General features: G+C 53.8%; 2 protein-coding genes across 8 annotated transcripts in view; one reads left to right on the top strand and one right to left on the bottom strand.

Annotated features, from left to right (window-relative positions):
- Positions 1-10667, top strand: part of col12a1b (collagen, type XII, alpha 1b) — a 63503-nt gene extending 52836 nt beyond the window's left edge. For 6 of the 7 annotated variants that reach the window (XM_086018695.1, XM_086018689.1, XM_086018691.1 and 3 more), the window contains 16 exons: positions 253-395; positions 470-579; positions 2329-2487; positions 3714-3791; positions 4292-4378; positions 5641-5694; positions 5783-5878; positions 6497-6550; positions 7067-7120; positions 7204-7257; positions 7357-7428; positions 7544-7579; positions 7667-7733; positions 7815-8069; positions 8441-8611; positions 10159-10667. In XM_086018695.1, coding sequence (XP_085874821.1) covers positions 253-395; positions 470-579; positions 2329-2487; positions 3714-3791; positions 4292-4378; positions 5641-5694; positions 5783-5878; positions 6497-6550; positions 7067-7120; positions 7204-7257; positions 7357-7428; positions 7544-7579; positions 7667-7733; positions 7815-8069; positions 8441-8611; positions 10159-10271 — 1603 coding nt within the window. In that variant the 3' untranslated portion in view covers positions 10272-10667. Of the gene's footprint in view, positions 1-252; positions 396-469; positions 580-2328; positions 2488-3713; positions 3792-4291; positions 4379-5640; positions 5695-5782; positions 5879-6496; positions 6551-7066; positions 7121-7203; positions 7258-7356; positions 7429-7543; positions 7580-7666; positions 7734-7814; positions 8070-8440; positions 8612-9410 lie in introns of all 7 variants that reach the window. The other variant, XM_086018694.1, reaches the window with a different exon arrangement.
- Positions 10668-11272: 605 nt separating this feature from the next.
- cd109 (CD109 molecule) lies at positions 11273-20160 on the bottom strand. The gene is made up of 33 exons (XM_086018174.1): positions 20087-20160; positions 19782-19948; positions 19647-19675; positions 18930-19166; positions 18731-18856; positions 18608-18647; positions 18434-18515; positions 18120-18213; positions 17822-17954; positions 17635-17744; positions 17251-17490; positions 16984-17085; positions 16852-16914; positions 16587-16760; positions 16369-16524; positions 16117-16188; positions 15662-15731; positions 15468-15579; positions 15285-15402; positions 15106-15219; positions 14763-14972; positions 14518-14650; positions 14170-14346; positions 13860-13941; positions 13450-13678; positions 13136-13310; positions 12819-13009; positions 12588-12725; positions 12445-12510; positions 12005-12144; positions 11762-11918; positions 11576-11678; positions 11273-11469 (listed from the first exon to the last, which is right to left on the bottom strand). Exons 1-33 carry the CDS (start codon positions 20158-20160, stop codon positions 11279-11281), a joined length of 4305 nt encoding a protein of 1434 aa, XP_085874300.1. The 3' UTR covers positions 11273-11278.
- Between the last annotated feature and the right edge of the window lie 261 nt (positions 20161-20421).

Below are 20421 nucleotides of genomic sequence, written 5' to 3' on the forward strand. Positions count from 1 at the left end.
AATACTGTGCAACTGATGGACTTTTTCTGGATGATTCATTGATTCATTGGAGTCTATTATTTTATCTTTTTTTTTTCCAGCTGCCACAATTAAAAGTGCATTTCAACACAAGGGACTTTTTTTTTTTTTTTTTTACATTATCTGTAAAGAAAAAAAAGAAATCCCTGCAAGTTGAAGGGAGCGTTTCCAGTTTTCCAACTGCTAAGAATCAATATTTGACCGCCGCCTGACTTCAACTTGTGTTGCGTTCAGCGAGGCGCACCCCGAGGGTCTCCCTGCCGTCTACACCATCATCCTCATGCTCCGCCTCCTGCCCGACACGCCGGCCGACGCCTTCGACGTGTGGCAGGTGTCCACCGCCGACCACAAGCCCGAGACCGGCGTCACCGTTGACCGTGAGTAGGCCCGGCTTGCTCTCGGCGTTGAAAATGGTGAACGGGGTGCCGACGCAGCTGTTGCGCCTTGTCAGCCTCCAGGCAGACCGTTTCCTTCTACAACAAGGACGAGCGCGGCGAGATCCAGCGGGTGACCTTTGACGAGCCTCAAGTCAAGCAGCTCTTCCACGGAAGCTTCCACAAGGTGAGCGCGTGAGCGAGATCCCAGCCGTGACAAAAGACACGATGGGGTAGCGGGGGTTGATTTTTCATAGACTTAGTCCATGTGTAAAAATGCGGCCGGTATATCGTTAGGAGGGATTTGGGAAGGAGCGAATGATTCCCGAGGCAGCTTTGGACTCGAAAATTCCTTGATTGTCAACAATAGTGAAGACATTCCAGAACCGCACAGTGTGGCCTCAGACCGCCTCGCTGGCGTCCCGGCTTGGAAAGTTTTGGGTCAGCGCACTCAAACAATGACATCAGGGGAAGGAGGGGGAGGGGGGCGGGGGGCGAGGGGGCCTCGCTCTCGCTGCTGGGATCCCACAGGGGACGCCTTGCGGTCGCGCGCGCTCAAGTAGCAATTTAGGCTCTCAGGAGAGGTCCAGAGTGATTTAGATGGTGAGCCGCGTGGCCCCCTCCCCCTTCCGCTGCAATTTATCTCAGTATTGCGCTGAAATGAAAATATCAGAGTCGACGTGGAAAGGAGCGCTTGCACGTTCCACGCGGGCCGACCCATGCCTCCGCAAAAAAAAAAAGGAGGGGAAAATAGCTCTTTATTTGAGACAATTTCACAAAAAGCAGCTTGTTCAATGATTCCAAAACTGGTTTGCAGAAACTAAAAACTTTCAGGCTAAAGTGATACAATAACTGAATCATTTCTTGCGTCACCTTAAAGGCAAAGTCAACCACCCCAAAATTGACAATACTGTGTTCTATCCGGGCTCCACAAGTCTAAAGACGGGATTCTGAGTTAAGTCGTAAAATGCCCCCGTTTTTGTCCGTCTCGGCGCGGCCATTTTGTCACTCGTTGTTGACTGAAAATGACATCACAGTTGCTCAGATAACGACCAATCATGGCTCAGCTTGGGAAAAGAGCTGAGCCGTGATTGGTCGTTACCTGATATTATTGTCAAGAACATTTTGGGGTCGACTTCCTTGAAGAAATTAGTTGAAAATTGCAGGTTGTACGACATCAGTTATTATTGGGCAACGGCCTAAAAATCAAAGTCTGGAATGAGTGAATGTTTCGGAAAGACTGCATTCCCAACCATTCTTTTTCTCCTTCCTTCTTCTGCTTCCCATTCTCCCTCTTTTCTCTTCTTCATCTTCCTCATCTCCTGGACGTACGTTGCGAAGTCCTCTTCTCGTTGGCGTCGGCGCTCGACGTGGTGGCTCGTGCTACCTTTGGCCACATTTGCGCCGCCAGGGCCGACGTTCTGTTGGACGCTAAATCGACACGTTTCATCCGCTGAGGGTTAGATTGTGGACGAGTGAGCCTCCCACACGCCAGACGAATGCAAGTAGCAAATCAGTTGTGTGCGTGCGTGCGTACGTGAGTGATGAGGAGCCGATTAGCTCTCGCAGCCGCCTGGAACGTCCTCAACTTTTCTGCAGAAGCAAACGAGGTGATGGGGGAAGTGCAAAGCGTTCATCACATTTGCACTCGTCGCACTCGCCGCGGTCGTTTTTCAACGCGATAATTCATCTGCTACTTGGCTAGCTTAGCTTGTACGCTAGCGCTAACAGCAGTTATGCTGCATCCGGGAAGTATGGATAGCGCGTCACTTTGTCCGCATGTCGTGCGATCTTAATCCAAAACGGTACTCGGCCACCGGTCACATTTGAGCTGGCTTGTCCAAAAACGCGACAACGCTCCAACATCAAGTCAGATGCTTCCGGAAGAGTGCGCAAAAGCCACTGTTTGTGTGTGTGTGTGTGTCTTGCCGTCTAGCTGCACATCCTGGTCTCGCCCACTGGCGTCCAACTCAACATGGACTGCCAACATGTGGCCCAGAAGAGCATCAAAGCGGCTGGGAACACTTCCAGAGACGGATACCAAGTCCTGGGGAAAATGGCCAAGTCCGTCGGCTCCAGCGGAGAGTCGGCAACTGTAAGTCATCTTAAACTTTTTGCAGCTTTTATTCCACAATGCTCAGCTCGCTAGCTAGCTCGCTCGCTCGCTCACTCGCTCACTCACTCGAGCGCTTTTTGGGTCTGAAATTTTCCGAGAAAGTGTTGTGAGCTCATCTTGCAGATATGTGAAATCTCGACTCGACTTTATTTATCGAGCATTTTAAAACAGTCGGCACTGCGTGCTAAGTGCTGTCTGTGCGTGGAGCAAAAAAATTGTCGTACAGTAAATACAAATTGCACATTTGAATGTGATGAAGTTCATGTGTTGATGTTATAACATTCCACATTCGAACCTTCCACATTTTAACATGGAAGAATAATCCTAATTGATTAATTGACAACTAATCGGTGATCAAATTAATGGACAAATAATTTGATGAACGATTCCGATTTTTTTTTTTTAGATTCGACACTGTTGAAATGAATAAAAAAAATCTTAAATAAGGATTCGATTCAAAATTGTGTTACACATACTGTAAAGGTGAACTAAAAAAATCTACCTACTGAATGTTTAAGAAGAAACACTTCTAAAAGGTGAAATGTGAATGTATCGCACTTTAACGATAAATACAACTCAGTGGTACTTAGAAAATGTACAGTCGGTTTGAACATCGAATTCAGTGTTTCTTTAGAGGGAGCCTGCGTACTACTCCCCCAAAAAACTGTTCTTTTACATTCGCTTACGTTTCTACAATTTTTTTCTTCATAAAAACTCCTAAGGAAAGAAATGTTGCTGTTTGGCTGGAACGGGTTCAGGGCATGTCAGTTGATTGCAGTGGGCAAAGTTGGTTTAGTACACCGAGTTAGCGGTTCAACTCGCAAGTCAAGATGCGACTGCGATGGTTCTCCTTGCCAATGTTAGAGTGCAAATGAAATGTATTCTTTCTTGTTACGAACTTGTCATCTCTTTTTGGCACATCCGAGCTTGAGACAAAAGCGAACGAGTGTTTACTGCGCTGGCAGCCTCCGAACATTTCCTCGCTGTGGCTGGCCTTTGTTCTGCGTGCAAATCATGTGACAGAAAACAGACGCGCGCGGCTGAGACGCCGTTTCCAGGAGCGGCGCGTCAAAATCAAGTTCGCTGCGTGCGACCGCCAGCTCGTAAAGTCCTCGGAGTGACTCGTCGACACGCTCGTTTATTTCCTTCTGTCGCCAGCTTCTGTGACACATGTGCCTCTCTCTGTTTTTTTTTTTTTTTTCCAGTTCCAGCTCCAGATGTTCGACATTGTCTGCACCCTGGCCTGGACCAGCCGTGACCGCTGCTGCGACCTGCCCGCCCTGGTCCGTAACCGTGGAAACGAAAGCACACTTCCCTCATCTACTTCAACTAGCACGTACACACGAGCCACAAATGATTCCATCTGCCGTCGATCATCGTCAACACGCGATCTCGTGTTTGCTTTGTGCAGTTTTTCTTCTCAAACTTTTGGGGGTCCAGGGCGGACATTTTAGGAGGACCTAATCCTAATGCCACTTTCCTCATTGGCTGTCAGCCGTTGTAGATCAACAAGAACAGGGCCCCGTTGTAAGCCGAGAACCCCCTTAAGGTGTTCCACAAGGCTCACTATTCAGCCCTAGATTTTTGCTGCAAACTCATCACGCATGTCAAAACGTCATTTTAACTGTCTGCACTCTGTCATGGTGACGCCTCCAATGAGCGCGCGGGCGGCGGCATTTCCCGCCGCGGGAACGACGACCGGCGGATTTATGGCGAAGCGCGTCTCCTTCCCATCGTCAAAAGTGACTTTGCTCTTCTTCATGTCTACCCTGCTGTCAATCAGAGAGACGAGAGCAAATGTCCATCGCTCCCCAACGCCTGCACGTGCACCACCTCGGCCACCGGAGCGCAGGGACCGCAGGGACCGGTGGTGAGCAGACGCACACACACACACACGCGCACGCACGCACACGCACGCACACGCACAAGTCATGCAAACTGCTGACCCAAATGCTACTTCAAAACCCGTGGAGCAGCAACGCATGCAACGATACAGACATAGATTCTCCCTACACTATGACAGTAGTTGGGGACCTTCTCTGCCTCGGAAAATAAAAAAAGTTGGACTACATCCTATGTGGCAGGACTAGCCAAAAACACGGAACACTGAGTAGTGCTGACTTCGTGGAATCGAAAAGTCCTTCAACTGGCAGCCCCCGTAAGCGAGTTTTTAGTTAAGAATAAATCTTTTGGCGTAGACTAAGTGAACAGCAGCTGATAAAAAAGATTAGCTCATTTGAAATCCCACAGACAGTTTGCTTGAGTTCCACTTTAATGACTCCGCCTCTTTCCCAGTGGCGGCACAAGGCGCTACTACACTAAAGGCGCACGACTCCAAATTCAGACTGCAAAAAAAGCACAAGGAAGAAAAGCTTCAAAAACGCAATATTGACCATGAAGTGCAATATAGCGAAGGTTGAATATCTGAAAGACATACATGAAATGATGGCTCGTCACTAAGATCAAATTCTATTTTCAAACGTCTATTTTCAAGCGAGGGGAGGAAATTATAGAGTGAGATGATTTCAAGCCAAAAGTGTGGAAGGAAAGTTTGATGTGGGATTGAAGGGACGCTGCTTCGCAGCTGCAGATGGCCGTGATGTCACGCTGCTACTGAAAATCTCATTTGCATGATTGCCGTTATTCATCGTTTATTATTATTATTATTCACCGAGCCGCAACCTCGCTGATTGCAGTCTTCATTTGCTGATTTAAGGCAAAACCAAGAAAAGATGATTCGATAAGGTTCCTCATGATTCACAATTCTAAGCGGCTTTTTAGTTGCGCCTTTGCGTGGGAAAAAAAAAAAAAAGTCGCCGCTGAATGTTTGAATCGCTGCGAGGACGACCGTGATGCGGATGAAGCGCAGCCAGATAAACGGCAGACGTGGCTAGCCGGTTGCCGTGGAAACACAAACAAACACATTTTCGCCCAGTCAACAATCACACAAGCCGCATCTTTGCTGCTCGTTTCAACGTCACCGATCAAATTAATTAAAAGCAAGAAAACCACACAAAAAAAAAACAGGGCATATGTTCCCCCAAAATCCGCAAATGAAATGGTGAACATGAAATGAATATGTGGCAGGCTCTTCTGCATAAAATTGTTTCTCCTGATCTTGCTCCTGCTCAGGGTGCCCCCGGCAAAAAAGGACCACGAGGTGAAAGGGGAGAGCTCGGTGCGCCTGTAAGTCTCTTTAAAAACAAAAAACAAAAAAAAAAACAACAGCAATACCTAAAAAAAAAAAAAAATCTCATCCGGTCTCGTCCCCTAGGGGCCGGTGGGCCCTCGAGGCGACCTCGGAGCGCCCGGTCCCATGGGCCTGCCTGGTCCACAAGGACCCAGCGGACGCTCCATCCCGGGAGAGGCTGTGAGTACACACGCGCATGCAGGCGCGCGCGCGCGCACACTCATAAATCTGAGGATGAGCAGGGATTACGCTGGAGATGTTCAGAAAGGTTCCTTGACGTCACATGCCATTCCACGAAGACTTTCAGCTCATAAATCAAATTCAAGTTGCGTCTCCTGGCCGCAAAGATTTTCCCACCGACTCAAAAACGAAGTGCGCTTCGTTTATTTTGATTCTTCTGTTGACTAAGATCTTCTCCGGGGAGAAGAATGGCCACGCTTGTCAGCAGGCCCGCAAATCAAAACCAACTTGACTTGACGGCTATTCGTATGTTTGGATGTACGCGACAAATTGAGCTGTGACACATTTCAGCAGATGTTTCCTCAAAGAATATCCTGTTTTTGAATAAAGGGATGCATTTTTTTTTTTTTTTTTTTGGAAATAGTTTCATTAGATTCATTGATTAATCCCAAAAAATGGACCGATTAATCGATTATTACAATGATCACGTGTTGCAGCCCTACAAACTCCTTTTAACAGCACGAAGCATCACTTTTTGTGATCACTGAGATGATGACTGAATGCATCGAGCCGCACCTTTAAACAACTTGCTTTGTTTTTTGTTTTTTTGTCCTTCAGGGCCGGCCCGGACCCAAGGGAGAACCCGGAGACTCTGGCCTACCCGGACTCAAAGTAAGTGTGTTTGTCTTGCATTTGTGCTTGTGGGAGCGGCAGCGGGCGGGCGGGCAGGCAGGTCTCAAAAACGAGCCCGCCAGGAAGGCGGCGTCCTCCCGCTGGCGGCCCGAGTGTCCATCGGACAACGCGTGTTGACGTGGGACCGGGAGAGGGCCGACGGGCCGCCCCCGTGAGTCTAAAGTCAGATAGATGAAGGTGTCGGAGGACTTCTGGAAGCATTCCCGTCAGGAAGCTGACTCAAGATGGAGGCTCAGCAGAGGCCTGATCCGCTCGGGGATGAAATTCCTGCGCAGCTGTCCCGCCGAATAAACAGCTGTCGCCAGCCAAGACCACTTTGACGGCTCGCTGGAACCCACTTGGGAGGCGGAGCCAAATGCGAAATACGTGGAGCGCTCACCATCGACTCATTCGTGCAATCATTCATTCATTTCAATTAGGCTTTTCTCACAAGCCTCAGAGTCTTTTTTTTGCCACCCTTTGCAAATGACCTTGATGTGGTTTGTGTCGGCGCAGGGCTCACCGGGACCTCGCGGCCCCGCCGGCCCCATCGGAGCCGCCGGAGTGAGGGTGAGTTGCGAGCTGAACAACTTTGAGCGAATGACAAAGCTTGCGGACCAGCTGACTATTTGTCCCGTCTGTCTGGTGCTCAGGGCCCTCAAGGGAAGGACGGCGTGTCGGGACCCCGAGGACCCGCCGGGCCCATGGTGAGCCGGGAGCAGAATGTTGACCTTGCGTGTCCTTTAGACCCTTCGTCATTGTGTGTTTGAAACGTTGATCTCGCTTTCATTGGCTTCTCCGCGCAGGGACCCCCGGGCTCTCCCGGAGCGCCCGGTCTGGAAGGAAAACCCGGAAACTCGGGTCCGAATGGAGCTCCCGTGAGTGATGCCACCTGACGGCCAACGTGCGAAGGAACGAGCATTCTTTGGACTGACCGATATGTGTGTGTGTGTGTGTGTGTGTGTGTGTGCGCGCGCGCGTGTGTGCTTTCAGGGTACTGTGGGACCAAAAGGAGACAAGGGAGAGCGCGTGAGTACAACTCGACGCCGGTTGACGCTGTTAAGAAGACGACTTTGAACTGAACTTTATGCTGGTTGTTGTCTTTGTGCTCCTCAGGGAGACTTTGCTCCTCAGAACATGATGCGCTCCATCGCCAGGCAGGTGTGTGAGCAGCTCGTCAACGGTGAGTCGGACGTCTTCGCCTTCAACTTGTCCAAAGAAACTTGCCCTTGACGTCCCCGTCCTCGCCGTTGGTCCTCCGCAGCCCAGATGAACCGCGTCAACAGCCTCCTGAACCAGATCCCCAGCGGCATTCACCGTAACAACAACCCCGGCCCCCCGGGACCCGCCGGACCCCCCGGCATGCCGGGACCGCGCGGGGAGCTGGGCCCCGCCGGAAGGAACGGTTTCCCCGGGAACCCGGGACTGCCCGGACAGACCGGCGAGACGGGATCTGCCGGAGAGAAGGGCGAGCGAGGCACGGCAGGAGTTGGACAGAAAGGCCCCCGAGGACCACCGGGTATGCTTTCGACCGTCATGCTGGATTCTTATTCTTAGGATATGTTTAGTGACACCGCTTAGGCCAGAAGACCCCCACCCCCCTTCCTTTTTGGGGGGCTGTTTGCCTCTAAAATGTCCTCAGTAACATTTGGACAAAATGACGGCACACAATAGGGGACACTATAGGACATAATAGGAAACCTCATGGGGGGACACGATGGGACAAAATTGGCCATAATGGCAGATCAAATGTGACCTGAAGAAACTTTCTGGGACAGTGTGGAGCCAAATTGGATAATCTGAGTAACAATAGTCGACGCAATGTTTGCAAATGTGTTGGAATCGTCTGTGTTGTCACCGTTGACGCCGTGGCCGCGTCGCTCCCGCCAGGCCCGCCGGGAGAGAGCAGGACGGGCCCCTCAGGACCGATGGGCTCCACGGGACCCCGCGGCCCTCCCGGGCGCCCCGGTTACGCCGGCGCGCGCGGCCCCCCCGGGACGGCCGGCTACTGCGACTCGTCCCAGTGCGCCGGCATTCCTTACAACGGTCAAGGATACGCGGGTAAGTAAGCCGCCGACGTCGCTTCCTGTTCGTGGCCAGGACGCCGCCCGCCGCTGCCAAACACTTCCTGTTAGCCTCGCGTGTCAAGCTAACACTTTGGAACGCTTGATAACTTTCTCCACTTGCATGACAAACGGGCCACAGAAATGCTCCTATCATGCCACAAACTTGCTGTGATAAGGTCACAAACATTCTGCAAACATGCTTTGATCCTGTTATAGTCACACCTCCATGTCGTCGCTGTCCCGTGAAAAACACATCTAATTTTGTCTTCTTTTTCAAAAAAATGTTCACCTCAATGGGATGTCCGCCACGCAGGAACCCCACTAACGTAAACATTTTCAAAAAAAATGGACATACGTGTTCCTCACAGCACAGCAACGACATACGTACACGTATATAAATACTGCGCATCAATGGACATGCTGCGATGGTTCAACAAACATGCTATGGTCATGCTTCAAACATGCTCCAATCGTTCTGCTGCACAAATGTGCTAAAACCATGTGGTGGTCATGCAACCAGACTGCGATCATGCTACAAACACAAACGCCCCTAGCATGCAAGACACACTATGGTCATGTTCTAATCACGCTTACATACTGTATGCGTATGTAAATACTACAAGCGTGCTGGAATCTAACTATCGAACGAGCCACAAGCGTGTTGTCGGCACACCCGCTGCAAACGTGCTCCAAACTCGCAACGGCGCGCGTTGGATGTGGTTCGGTACGTACGGACAGCGCTGCAAGTGTGCATGCGTGTTCCCTGACGCCGTGTGCTGTGCTGCTCCTTGCAGGTTCCGCGTAGTTTTTCTTTGCCGCCTGCGCCGCTTTCATGACTTCCCGAAACGCTCTCGAGACGTTTGAGGGAAGCGCTAACAAACTTTGCTGCACCGACGACAACAACGACAACAACGACGACGACGACAACAACAACAAACAGGAACTAACCAACAGCAAACATGGGCGGCGGCCATTTTGTGGTCCCTTTGCATCTTGCCGGCAAACGACGACGAGGAGCATGCAGACGCCGACGACAACCACGGCGACGACAACGAGAACGTACTAACAACATGGAAATGAACTCTTGATGCTTTGTTGCCTAGCAACCCCCAACCTGCCGCTTGCCAACGCCAACAACAAACCTCGCCTTTCTTCGTAATCGGGCAGACAGTGAACCCCCACCACCGCACTCGTGGATTACATGCAAAGAGCGAGGGGGTGGGGGAGTTCAGTGTTGATGCATGCGTGACGTGATGCGAGAGCTTTCGAAGGTCCTCAAGGTCCCGCCGGAGGTTCGTGTACACGTTGGTCTCGCACTTTTCACCAGCAGAAATCCAAAGAAAGTCGCCGCAAAGTGCCGAACGAACGAATGAATGAATGTTGACTAACACGCTTTACACGCAAACAAGCTGCCCCGCCCCCCCTCCTCCAAACCCCCTTTGGCCCCGCCCGCCCGCCCGCCTACTAACACCCGCCTCAAACCGGAAGTTGCGCACCTTGTTGCCATGCCGACAACCACAACAGGAAATGCTCTGTGAGCAGGCCGCTTCCCATCGCCGCCCGACAACGAGCCGGCGGGCCCGCCCCTCGACGAGGACCAATCGGCCGAGAGGCGACGCCGGAAGCGCTCGCTAGCCGCCAACGTCGCATCCTAGACGCTCGCCATCGTCTTCGTCGTTTGTTGTGACGACGGAGCACCTCGACAAATTTTGCGTGTGCGTGTGGTGTGCATATTGACAGTGTGCGTGTGTGCGTGTGTCAACATTTGTAACATATTTGCTTAGTTTTTTGTATCGGCCGCCGCGTGCAGCAGCAGCAGCAGCAGCAGCAGCAGCAAAAGCCCTTTTGCTAACTTACCCTAGCGACTATTTATCAACGCGCCTTATTAGCCTTTCCTTCCTGTAAAGATCATGTAGCCACGCCCCTCATTTGCATGTCTTTGATGTTCATTTTGTTTCAGATTGTCAATCAAAAGGACAACTTTTTTTATTTATTTCTCACACAAGGAAAAAAAAAAGCTTTTTTTTCAATAAAACCACTGAAAACACAAACGTGACTTGACCTGTTTTGTATGTGTGTGGGGGTGGATGACCCACCCTCTGCATGCCTCTGCTTCCAAATCCTAACCATAGTAATTGGTTTCCATAATTGGAAACCCGACGTCTAAACACTAACACTATACTTTGAAACCCTAACTCTTGTTTAAAATCCTATTTTGTAACTCTAAATTCTCCACCTGGAAAGTCGGCGACTGGAATCGCCTCCTTTCTTTTCACCCATCACCCGCGACGTTTCTCCTTTGGTGCATTTGAAAAGGACAGAAATATTTTGTTCCTTTTCAGTAAACTTGGCGAAAATGAAACGTTGAACAAGCCTGACATCAAATGGATGGCCAGAGAACTGCAGCGTCTACGGATTGTTGAAACCAGGTTCGACTTGGAAAAACCGCAACAAATGTGGAACACTCGAAAAGGCGACCAAACAGGCTTTCTAGCAATGACATTTGTTGCCAAGGACAATTGTTACAACAAGCAATTTTGCTAACACAAATGGCTTGGCCACACATAACTCGCCTGTATGTCTTCATTGATTGATTGAATGCTCGAAGGACTAAAGAAGGACTTTATTCAATCAGACTCTAAATGTCGACCAGCTGATGACGTCACAGTCGTTGCATCGTTATGATCAAAATGAGGAGAAGAGTGAGCAGGGGGCGGAGCCCGAGCGCAGAGGCGGAGCTGACAACCGGCCAGTTGTTGTCGTTCGTGCATTGACCGCAGCCGTCGCCGCAAAACCAACACGAGTCCACGTCCTGGCGCCATTCCGAGACGTACGCCTGCACCGTCCGACGGCCTGACGAACGCGCGGACGGGAATGTGGTCACCAAACAGGAAGCGAGGGATGAAACAGGAAGCGGGCGATTCATCAGGAAGCGGTGACGGTGGGCGCGCGCACTCACGTGGTTCGTAGTAGTCGTAGACCACCACGAAGGCTTGCTGGACTTTGGCCACCTTGAACTCCACCAGCAGAGGAATGCGCACACATGCCTCCTCCGCCGTAATCTACAAACACACACGCGGTGTGTCTCAGCACGTTGTAGCACACGCGCGAAGGCACGACGGCGGCGGCGGCGGCGGCGGCTCACCGAGTCGAGGTAGACGACGACTTTCCCCGGGCTCGTCTCCACCTTCTTGACGACGTCATCGAGCGGGACGGCGTCGGGCGCCGGGCTGAAGCCGCTCAGCAGGCCCACCTCGGCCAGGGCCATGCCGGTGGCGTTCAGGCCGCTGCCTTTGCCAAGGCTGCCAAAGTCACAAGTCACAAGCCCGCACGCGCCTCAGCCGAACGAGGGCCGCGACGGAAACGAGCGCACGCGAGCCCGACGTACCGGAAACACACGTCCACGTGCGCGCGCAAGTCCCGGCCCTCGTCGAAGAGTCGCACGCGCACGTCGAACGGTCCCGGGGAGTGGCCGTCCCTTGGGCGGGGCCTCGGCTCGTCCGCCTTCACGTTGTACACCGCGTTGAGCTCAAGAGAAGAAGATCAAGAAGACGCCTCGTGAACTGAGTCGATGTTTCTGAATTTGAAGCCACTATGCAGGAGAGCGTCGGGATTCGTGACTTTGAACGAGAAGCCTCGGCGAGTTAGCAATTTGGTGGTGGTTTGTGACTGCTGCACAGCTCAGGTGAAGTCAAGTCAGCGAGCTGTGTTTGCTTCCACTGAGCATTGTAAGGAATGTGAAGATACTCGCCAGCCAACTAAAAGGACGCCTGAAAGGCTGTTAGGAAAGATGCATCGGCCCCCAAAGCACAAAAGCGCTCTTGGTACCTGAAGAAGGGCCAGGCCTTGACCCTCGGCCGCTACCTGCAGGTAGAGGTGCTTCTTGGGCTCCACCTGAGAGAGCGTCACACAAGACAGAAAAAATGAAAGCCTCGCAAAGCCAAAGCGCGAGCCCGAGCGGTGCGGCGTACCCGCAGCGTCTGCAGGAGGCGCCGGTTGCCGGCGTGGATGCGGAAGACGCTGGCGTTGACGCTGACGCGCAGGTCGACGCCGTGACGGCGAAGCAGCACGGCCGCCGCCGACAAGGCCTGCAGCGCTACCACCGTGTCCTGCCGCGCCGCAATTGGGAGCAGAATGAGTTCTCTAGAGCACGCGTTTGCAAAGCGCTTTGTCGGCATTGAAAACGTCGGGCTCGGGCTCGCCTGAGTGCTGCCGAAGCCTCCGGCGGGGTTGCGCTGGCGTCCGAGCCACTTCAGCAGCCCGACGCTGTCGGCCGGCCGGCCCAGCTTGCGCAGGCTCAGCAGCGCGTAGGACGCCGTCTCGAGGTCGGCCGAGCCGGGTTGCCATGACGACGCCAGGCCGGCGCCGGGCGACGTCCACCTGGGAACACCGTCTGCTTTGCACCAACATAAATTGATGAGCGCTCGGTTCCCGGTTCGGTCTGCGATGTCGATGGTGGCTCTGTGAAGATCACACCGGCCACATCCAATACGGCAGACATCCGCAGAAGCACTTTTACCCATCACGTCCGCTCGTCCAATCAGCTGGTCGAGGGCGGCGTGGGCGCTGGCGCTGCCGTCCATGGCCAGCGCGTAGGCCACCAAGCTGAGGCTGTAGTTGCTGAAGACGTCGCCCGTCGCAAGGCGGCCCTCCAGGAACATCAGCGCCGACGCCACCTGGCCGCTGTACTCGGCCTAGCAAACAAACACCGGGGGCGAACCGGTCCGTCTCAGGCTGGCCGGTTCTCAAACTGGCGGTCGGCAAAATCGTTTGGAAATAGGACGGAGGCGCGATGGCGAAAATGTTGAGGCCGGCACGAGGACGCCGTCGTACCCTGACGTGGGGATCCTCCAGCAGCGCGATGAGGACGTACGCCGTCAGCGACACGGGCCCGTCCAGACCTCCTTGGAGCTCCGTGTGGATGACGCGGCCCGGCTCCCGGTAGACGCCGTCCGCCGCCTGCTGGCCGACCAGCCAGGACGCTGCCGCCCGCAGCACGCGCTCGTCAATGCCGATGAAGGCCCGCGCTTGCAGGAAACATCTCAGCACAAAGGCGGTCAGCCTGAGCCCAGTGGCCGTTGGTCAGCATCAACGCAGGAATGGTCCCGGAGGACTAGAAGAGGTTCTGAACGCTAGAATGTACTGTGAGCTCCCAAACGGTCTCCGGGGACTATATTTTCTCGGAGGGCTTCAATGTTCTCTCAACGCCAGAAGGTTCTCTGAGCTCTAGGACACGAACTCACCAAGTGCTACCGGAAGGGTCTCGCTCTCCAAAGGCGCTGAAGGATCCATCTGCTCGCTGGTAGGACAACTCTCGCTCATAACCTGCCGACAAATCAAATTGTTCTCAAAGGCGTCCCGCAGGGCTCGGTACCGAGCCCCGCTTGATTGTGTCTGTTGGTGTGCCTCTAAATTGTCCTGAGGATAGAATGCTTGTTCGTCAACGTGTGTACGCCACCTCTCGCCCCGAGATCGGACCCGGCTCGTGACTGACCCAAATAAGCGCTAGAGAAAATGGCCGGCCAGATGGATGTGATAATGAGCGGGCGTCACCTGACTCCATGTAGGCCACGGCCGCGTCTCGGACGGCCTGCTGATCCTGCGCGGTGGCGTTGAGGTAGAGCAGGACGTAGATGTTGGGAGCAAAGTGGACCATGTTCTGCTCGCCGCAGCCGGACGGCATCCGGACCAGAGAGTCCAGACCCTGGATGGACGGACCCAGGATGTCGCCTGTGCCGTTGCGCAAAAAATGTCAGCAAAGAAATCAGCGAGAGCTTCGTCGGAAAAAAAAAAAAAGCATCAACAAAAATGTGAAGAAATCAACAAAAACGTCAAGGAAACCGCCAAGAATATCATCAGTTGACTTTCAGACCGGAGTGGGCGCGGCGCGCGTTGCCGTACCGACCAGCGTCAACCAGGCTCTCCCGCTTCCCGCAACCGTGTCATCGGGGAACGCGAACGCCATCGCGGCGGAGAGGGAAGACGAAACGTCCAGCAGCAGCGACGACGAGAACGACCGCTCCACGCCTTCCGCCTGCAAAGCGCACGCCCAAAATATGCACTTGGACACACGCACACACCATTTGGAAAATGTCTCTGGCCGCACCAGCGCATGCAAAGCAAAGCAACATTGGTCGGGCCCGCACCTTGACGAGGACGCTCCCTCGGGCGACGTCCACTCCCACGCCGGACTTTGCCTTCACCGTCACGCTGACGTCGCCGAGGACCAGCGGCCTGATGGGGACCAGGACGGAGGCGGCGCTCTTCCCGCCCAGCGATACCCGCCGCGCCGCCATCTGCGAGTCGTCCGCCAACACCAACTCGAAGGTGTCGTTGCGCGCCACCGCCACCAGCACCTGAGCGCGAATGCGCAACAAAACAAACTGGCCACCGTGTCGCCGCCTGCATCGCCGCCAGTCAAGTCGCGGCCAACCATCTCGCCATTTGTCCACGCCGCCCCTTGCGGCCCCTGCGGCCATACGTCCTGACCTGCAGGTCCTCGTGGAGGTTGTTGACGAGGCGGACCTCCAGCACGAGCTCCTCGCCGCGGGTGACGACGGGCGGCAGGTGGACGGAGAGGAGCAGCTCCTTGGAGACGGTCAACTGCGGGAGTTCACCACACGTCACGTCGGACCTGAGAGGCCGCACGGAAAAGCGGCGTATCGTACCCGCGCGGGCGTCCGCACGACGCCCAGGCCGAGCGCGTGGGACACGACGAAGGCGCTGGCCGTCCAGGCGCCGATGCTGTCCGGGACCGTCACCTTCATCTCGGCCGACCTTGAACGGCTGCAACCACAAGGCGCGGTCGCTGTTGCTCAGCCGTTCCGAATGTTGCGCGGGACGGCTCTCACCCTGTCAAGATTTGCGTCCATATCCACGTCTCTGGAGGACAGTCCGCTGAGTCCCGCCCGTGCTCCTCATCCCGGTACTGAGAGTCCATGTGGGGCGGGAAGTAGTCGTCTCCTGCACAGAGGACCCACGTGGGCATCAACACGGGACCAGCGGGTGCAAAGCTTCCCGCTGACGAGCCTCTTCTCGACTTGACCTGCTTCCGCTGCCGTCCGGGCCTCGGCGGCGTGGAGACACGCGTCCGTCAAAACCACAAGCTGACTCCACTGCAATCGCAAAGACGGCAACCTTTGACTTCGCAGCGCACACACGCGGACAATAAAAAGGATTACATGTAAAAAAAAAAAAAAAAAAAGGTAAAAATCTCATTTGAATTGATCTCGTTGAATAATTGATTTACTGCCGTGGACAACAATTACAATTAGCCTATACATTAAAAAAACATTTACTCATTGATTTGAACTGTCCAGATTGTTTTTGCTCTCCTATCATCACTCCCATTAGCTGCTGTACTTAACATTTTGTCCAGGTGGGGAATTTCGGGAATTTCCCACACTGATGACCATTGTGGACGAAAGACAACAATGCAGGGAAGGACACCAAAAAGACAAGAGTGGGTGTGTGTGTGTGCGTGTGCGTGTGGGTGTGGACCGTGAAGACTGAGAGCGGATCTCCCATTCCCCCATGCTGGGGATATTGGTACTTGTCCTCCTCCCGCAGCGCCTGACAAAGAAAAACAAGAAAGAGAGTGAGGACGTGGACGCCAAAGTGCAACGCGACCCGTTTTGTTGGCGCGGGCGTGTCGGCGGATCGACTTTCGCCCGCGACCATCCAAACATGACATTGGCGCTGTTGTTGTGCAGGAAAGCAGGAGGCGGGAGCCCGACACAGCCGACGTCTCACCATCATTTCCTTCGTGACGTCACGCTCCAGCCGGGCCCACGGCGGCGCCGTGTCCTGCACCAGGATCCCCACCAGGGAGCCCGCCTCCGCCACCGAGACGCTCAGCGTCACCTCGTCGCCCGGTCTGCTCTGCGGCTCGCTCCAGCGCAACCGAACCTGCCCATCGATCATGGCCGTCATCCGCCCGCCGTTGCTCAGCAACCACGGCGACGACCCACCTGATTGTGCAAGAGGGGACGGACGTCCAGGCAGATGGCGTCGTTGACCACCTCGCCGTCTTCTCGCACCAGGAAGACCATCACGGAGACCGTCGGGGTCCAAGAGGCTTCCGGAACCAAAGTGAGCCGATGAGAAGCCGTTCCGGCAGAAATGATTTCACCTCTGGACTCCACCTGCGGGACAACGACGACACGGCGAAATCTTCAGCCTGAGAACATCCTGGAGAGCGAGAACAGAGGGCAGGAAGGCTCCCAAGGAACTCACCACATAGTGAATACCAATCACGGGAAAAGTGGCGTCGACGTTCAGCGTGAACGGGGAACCCACCTTGACCATCAACGAGACATTTTCAAACACTCTGAGATCACGTTTGGCCCCGAACAAGTCGGACCTTACCTGCACGGCGTCCGAGACGCTTTGGATCCGGACGTACGAGTGACTGGGAGACGTGTAGCTGGAGTAGAGCTGGAGGATCTGGTAGCTGTCCTCCACCGAGGCCTGGACGGACGACATTTTGATGGATCATAGTCTTCCCAATCCACAAAAAATCAATGACGTTCCTTTGCCGCTCGGACTGACTTTGTCCGCCAGCGACATTGCAATCGTTTGTATCAAGTGTCTGTTTGGTTCCACACGGGTCCCCCCCCCCCCCTCATGACTTACGTGGACGCTGAGCGCTTGCGTGTCGTCGTTGAGCGGGAAGTGGACCGAGACGGCGCCGTCGGCGGGGATGGGCAACTCCATGTCCAGAGACGCGTTGGCGTAGGGATGCCACGATCCCGACTGGTTGTGCGCGGAGCGCGTCCACTCGTCCCTCCAACCTTGTTGCCTGACGGACACTTTGAGCGTCTTCTTCGCGTCCTCGTCCGACAACGGCCGCATGTCGGATTTGCACACGTGCACCTGACAAAGAGCGGCAACAAGCTGCTAAACCCTGATAAATCTGAGTTTAGCTTTGGCGTGTATAACTTTGACGGAGCGGGTCAGGAATACGTGGCGCCCCCTGCTGGCGTGTTGACGTCAAGGCGCGTGTGCTGCTGCTCTTACTGTCGCCGCGAAGCTCAAGGAAGGCTTCAGAATTTTGGGGTAGTCTGTGAAGTACAGCCGGTACGTGCGCTTGACCACACGCACTCGGGCCTCGGCGTCCACGGCGACGCCTGAGCGGCGCACAGGAGGGTCACGGAAAGGTCGAAGGTCGCAACGTCGGCTCGGGATGGCGGCGCGGCCGGCTCACCTGTTAGGCGTTCGGTCACGCGGGCGACCACCTCCAGGAATTGGCGGTCGTCGTACATCCTGGCGGAAGAGCCGCCGCCGGGGCGCTGGCGGAAGTCGAGGAGAGACAACTTGAAGTCCACGCTGCCGTCCATCTGAAACGCCAACCACCGCATGGCTTTTGGTTGTCTTTCTCGCGTTCTTGATCAAAAATGGCCGACACTCAGAACTTTCCGCGTGCTTTGATTTTGAAGCTCCGACAAGGATGCGTTACATCCGATGTTGCTGACCGTCTATAAGCACTCGGTGCAATACGCTACCGTTCTGTTTTCATCATAGATTTCTTCCAGTCCGTGATAGCGATGCACCACAGTGATGTTGACGTATCCTGTCACAGGTTGTCCGTACTTGTACCTGACCACATGCACAAGCCATCATCCACAACAGGAGAAAAAAAAAAAAAAAAAAAAGTCTTTTTGTTGTTCCACTTTCGAAAAATACACTTTACTTTGAAAACAAACTAAAAAAAAACACCATTCCAAAATTCTCCAGCACCATAAAGCTAGCCAACAAAGCTAGCAAGGAAAGTCCACATTTAAGGAGTAGAATTGGAAGAATGAGAAGACTTTCTGACCTGGCTGTGATGGTCCCGCACAGCGTGTCCTCATGATGGAGCGCCTGTGGAACGTCTATCGTGACTTGGAATTTCGGCGTGGCTGAGGACGAGTTAAAAGACCTTCACCACATCACATCACTTGCCACCTTCACCACCTTGCCCCGTCTCGCGCGTTATCCGGCAGGCACTTACCGTAGCGATCCACGTGCACGTGTTTGTGGGTGGCGCCCCCCTGTGGAACAGACAAAATGGTTTGCGGGTGTGTGTGTGTACTATAAATGTCCTGCCTGTGCGTTCTCGGGCCGTCACACCCACGTCCACCAGCGCGGAGACGGTCCAGCGGCCCAGCGGAGGCTCCGGCGACAGACGGAACTCTCTGGAAACAACGCCGACAACCGGCTCAGTGGCGCGCCACTGCCGGAGCAGGTTCCCTCGCGGGTCCTGGACCACAAATGGCGCAAATCAACATCGCCGCCAGCGGAGCCGTGGATCGTATATGGACGGGAGCTCTGACTTTGACCAGGATGTCCGCCGAGCTGTTGCAGGGTTTCACGGTGTCGTCAAGGCTGACGACACGGATCCCGACGAGCTGACCCCCTTGGTAGCGGTCCTTGTCCGTGTGGATGAAGGTGACGCAGCCTCGGGGCTCAAAGTGCAAATGTGTCGTGTTGGAAAAAACGTGGCGGCTGCCCGCGTAACCTGTGACCTCCAGGATGTAGAGGTCACGCAAGCTTGACTCGTTGAAGCTGACCTGCCAACAGGGGGCAACAGCGAGACTCCTCACACAAGTTTGAGGCTCAAGGGCCACATTTGAAAGATGGATCAGCTCATTGGGGGATCGGGTTTAAAAAAAATGATTATGTTCAAATGTGTATGGGAAATGAAATAGTTCATCAAATGATAATGTCTTCATTTGATTTCTCATTTCAAAGTGTATATAATATGTATCAAATTACATAGGCACATCACATTTTGGCTTTTCTGAGAAATATTTTTGGGGGGTTGTTTTATACTTTTATTTAAAAGTACATGGACTTGGACATATCTTTTTAAGAATGCATACATTTTCATTCAGCAGTCGAAGGGGTGAATGAACGCAACAACAAGTACTGGAGGACTCTTGAGAAGGTCAAAGTTTAGACGGGCAACTGATAGGTCGACTTTGGTTTGATGACAATGCTTGCATCCTATGACTACCTTCTTTTTCTTCAAAGAGAAAAGAAGAACTTACAGGTGGAAGAGTCACCAGCTCCGTGGACCCTTCAACCAATCAGAGAGTTTCAGTCAGCGCACATTTGATGCGTTCACAACAAAACCAATGCAAAGCAAAGCAAAGCAAAGCAAAGCAAAGAAAGCCTGCAGCCACCTCCTGCCATCGCCAGCGTCCGCGAGGCCAGCTCCAGCTCGCCGGCGGCGACGCGAGCCGTCACCGTCACCGACGACCCGCCCAGGATGCTGACGGACAAAGTCGTCGGACGTCCCGCTCGAAGCGCTCGCGGGACCAGCAGCACGTAGGACGCAGGGCGCCCCAAACTGAAAGGCAAGCAAGTGACGCAAAGCTGCAATCGTTTACACATGTTGCGAAACTTGAAATTAAACATCGGCTACTTTTGGAAAACAGCGATCATCAATTTGCCATCTTCCTGCGCGCTGCGCTCTGCGCTCGCTTACCTGTGGGTGAGGTTCTGGGCGGAGGCGACGGCGAGCAGCGCCACCAACGCCCGAACACGCTTAAGATGCTCCATGGACTCACCTGAATGACGATGGCAGATCCTCTCGCTGCCTTTTTCTTCCCACGCGGGAAGGACGCCGGCTTTTCTCTCGCAGCCTCCCCGAGGAGATGCGCCACTATCGCTTTCCACGTCCACGCCCTTCTCGAGAAATGATCTCTTGGTGGAGCCCATGAACACAAAGGAAAGAGAAAGGGAGTAAGGTCAACACATCACATCACGTTTTTGTGATGGCCGTTCATCAAAAGGAGCTTTAGTCACTCGGGTGGACTACTT

Source organism: Filicampus tigris, chromosome 20, assembly GCF_054856515.1.
Source record: "Filicampus tigris isolate MCC_2025a chromosome 20, RoL_Ftig_1.0, whole genome shotgun sequence".
In the NCBI taxonomy this organism is placed as follows: domain Eukaryota; kingdom Metazoa; phylum Chordata; class Actinopteri; order Syngnathiformes; family Syngnathidae; genus Filicampus; species Filicampus tigris.

What these genes read in the sequence shown, in the direction of transcription:
- cd109 (XM_086018174.1), bottom strand. Translation starts at nt 20,160, where the DNA reads ATGGAGCATCTTAAGCGTGTTCGGGCGTTGGTGGCGCTGCTCGCCGTC. An exon ending in GTCCCCTCTTGCACAATCAG is followed by an intron (nt 16,525 to 16,586) that starts GTGGGTCGTCGC and finishes ATCGATGGGCAG; the next exon opens with GTTCGGTTGCGCTGGAGCGA. An exon ending in ACGTCACGAAGGAAATGATG is followed by an intron (nt 16,189 to 16,368) that starts GTGAGACGTCGG and finishes TTTCTTTGTCAG; the next exon opens with GCGCTGCGGGAGGAGGACAA.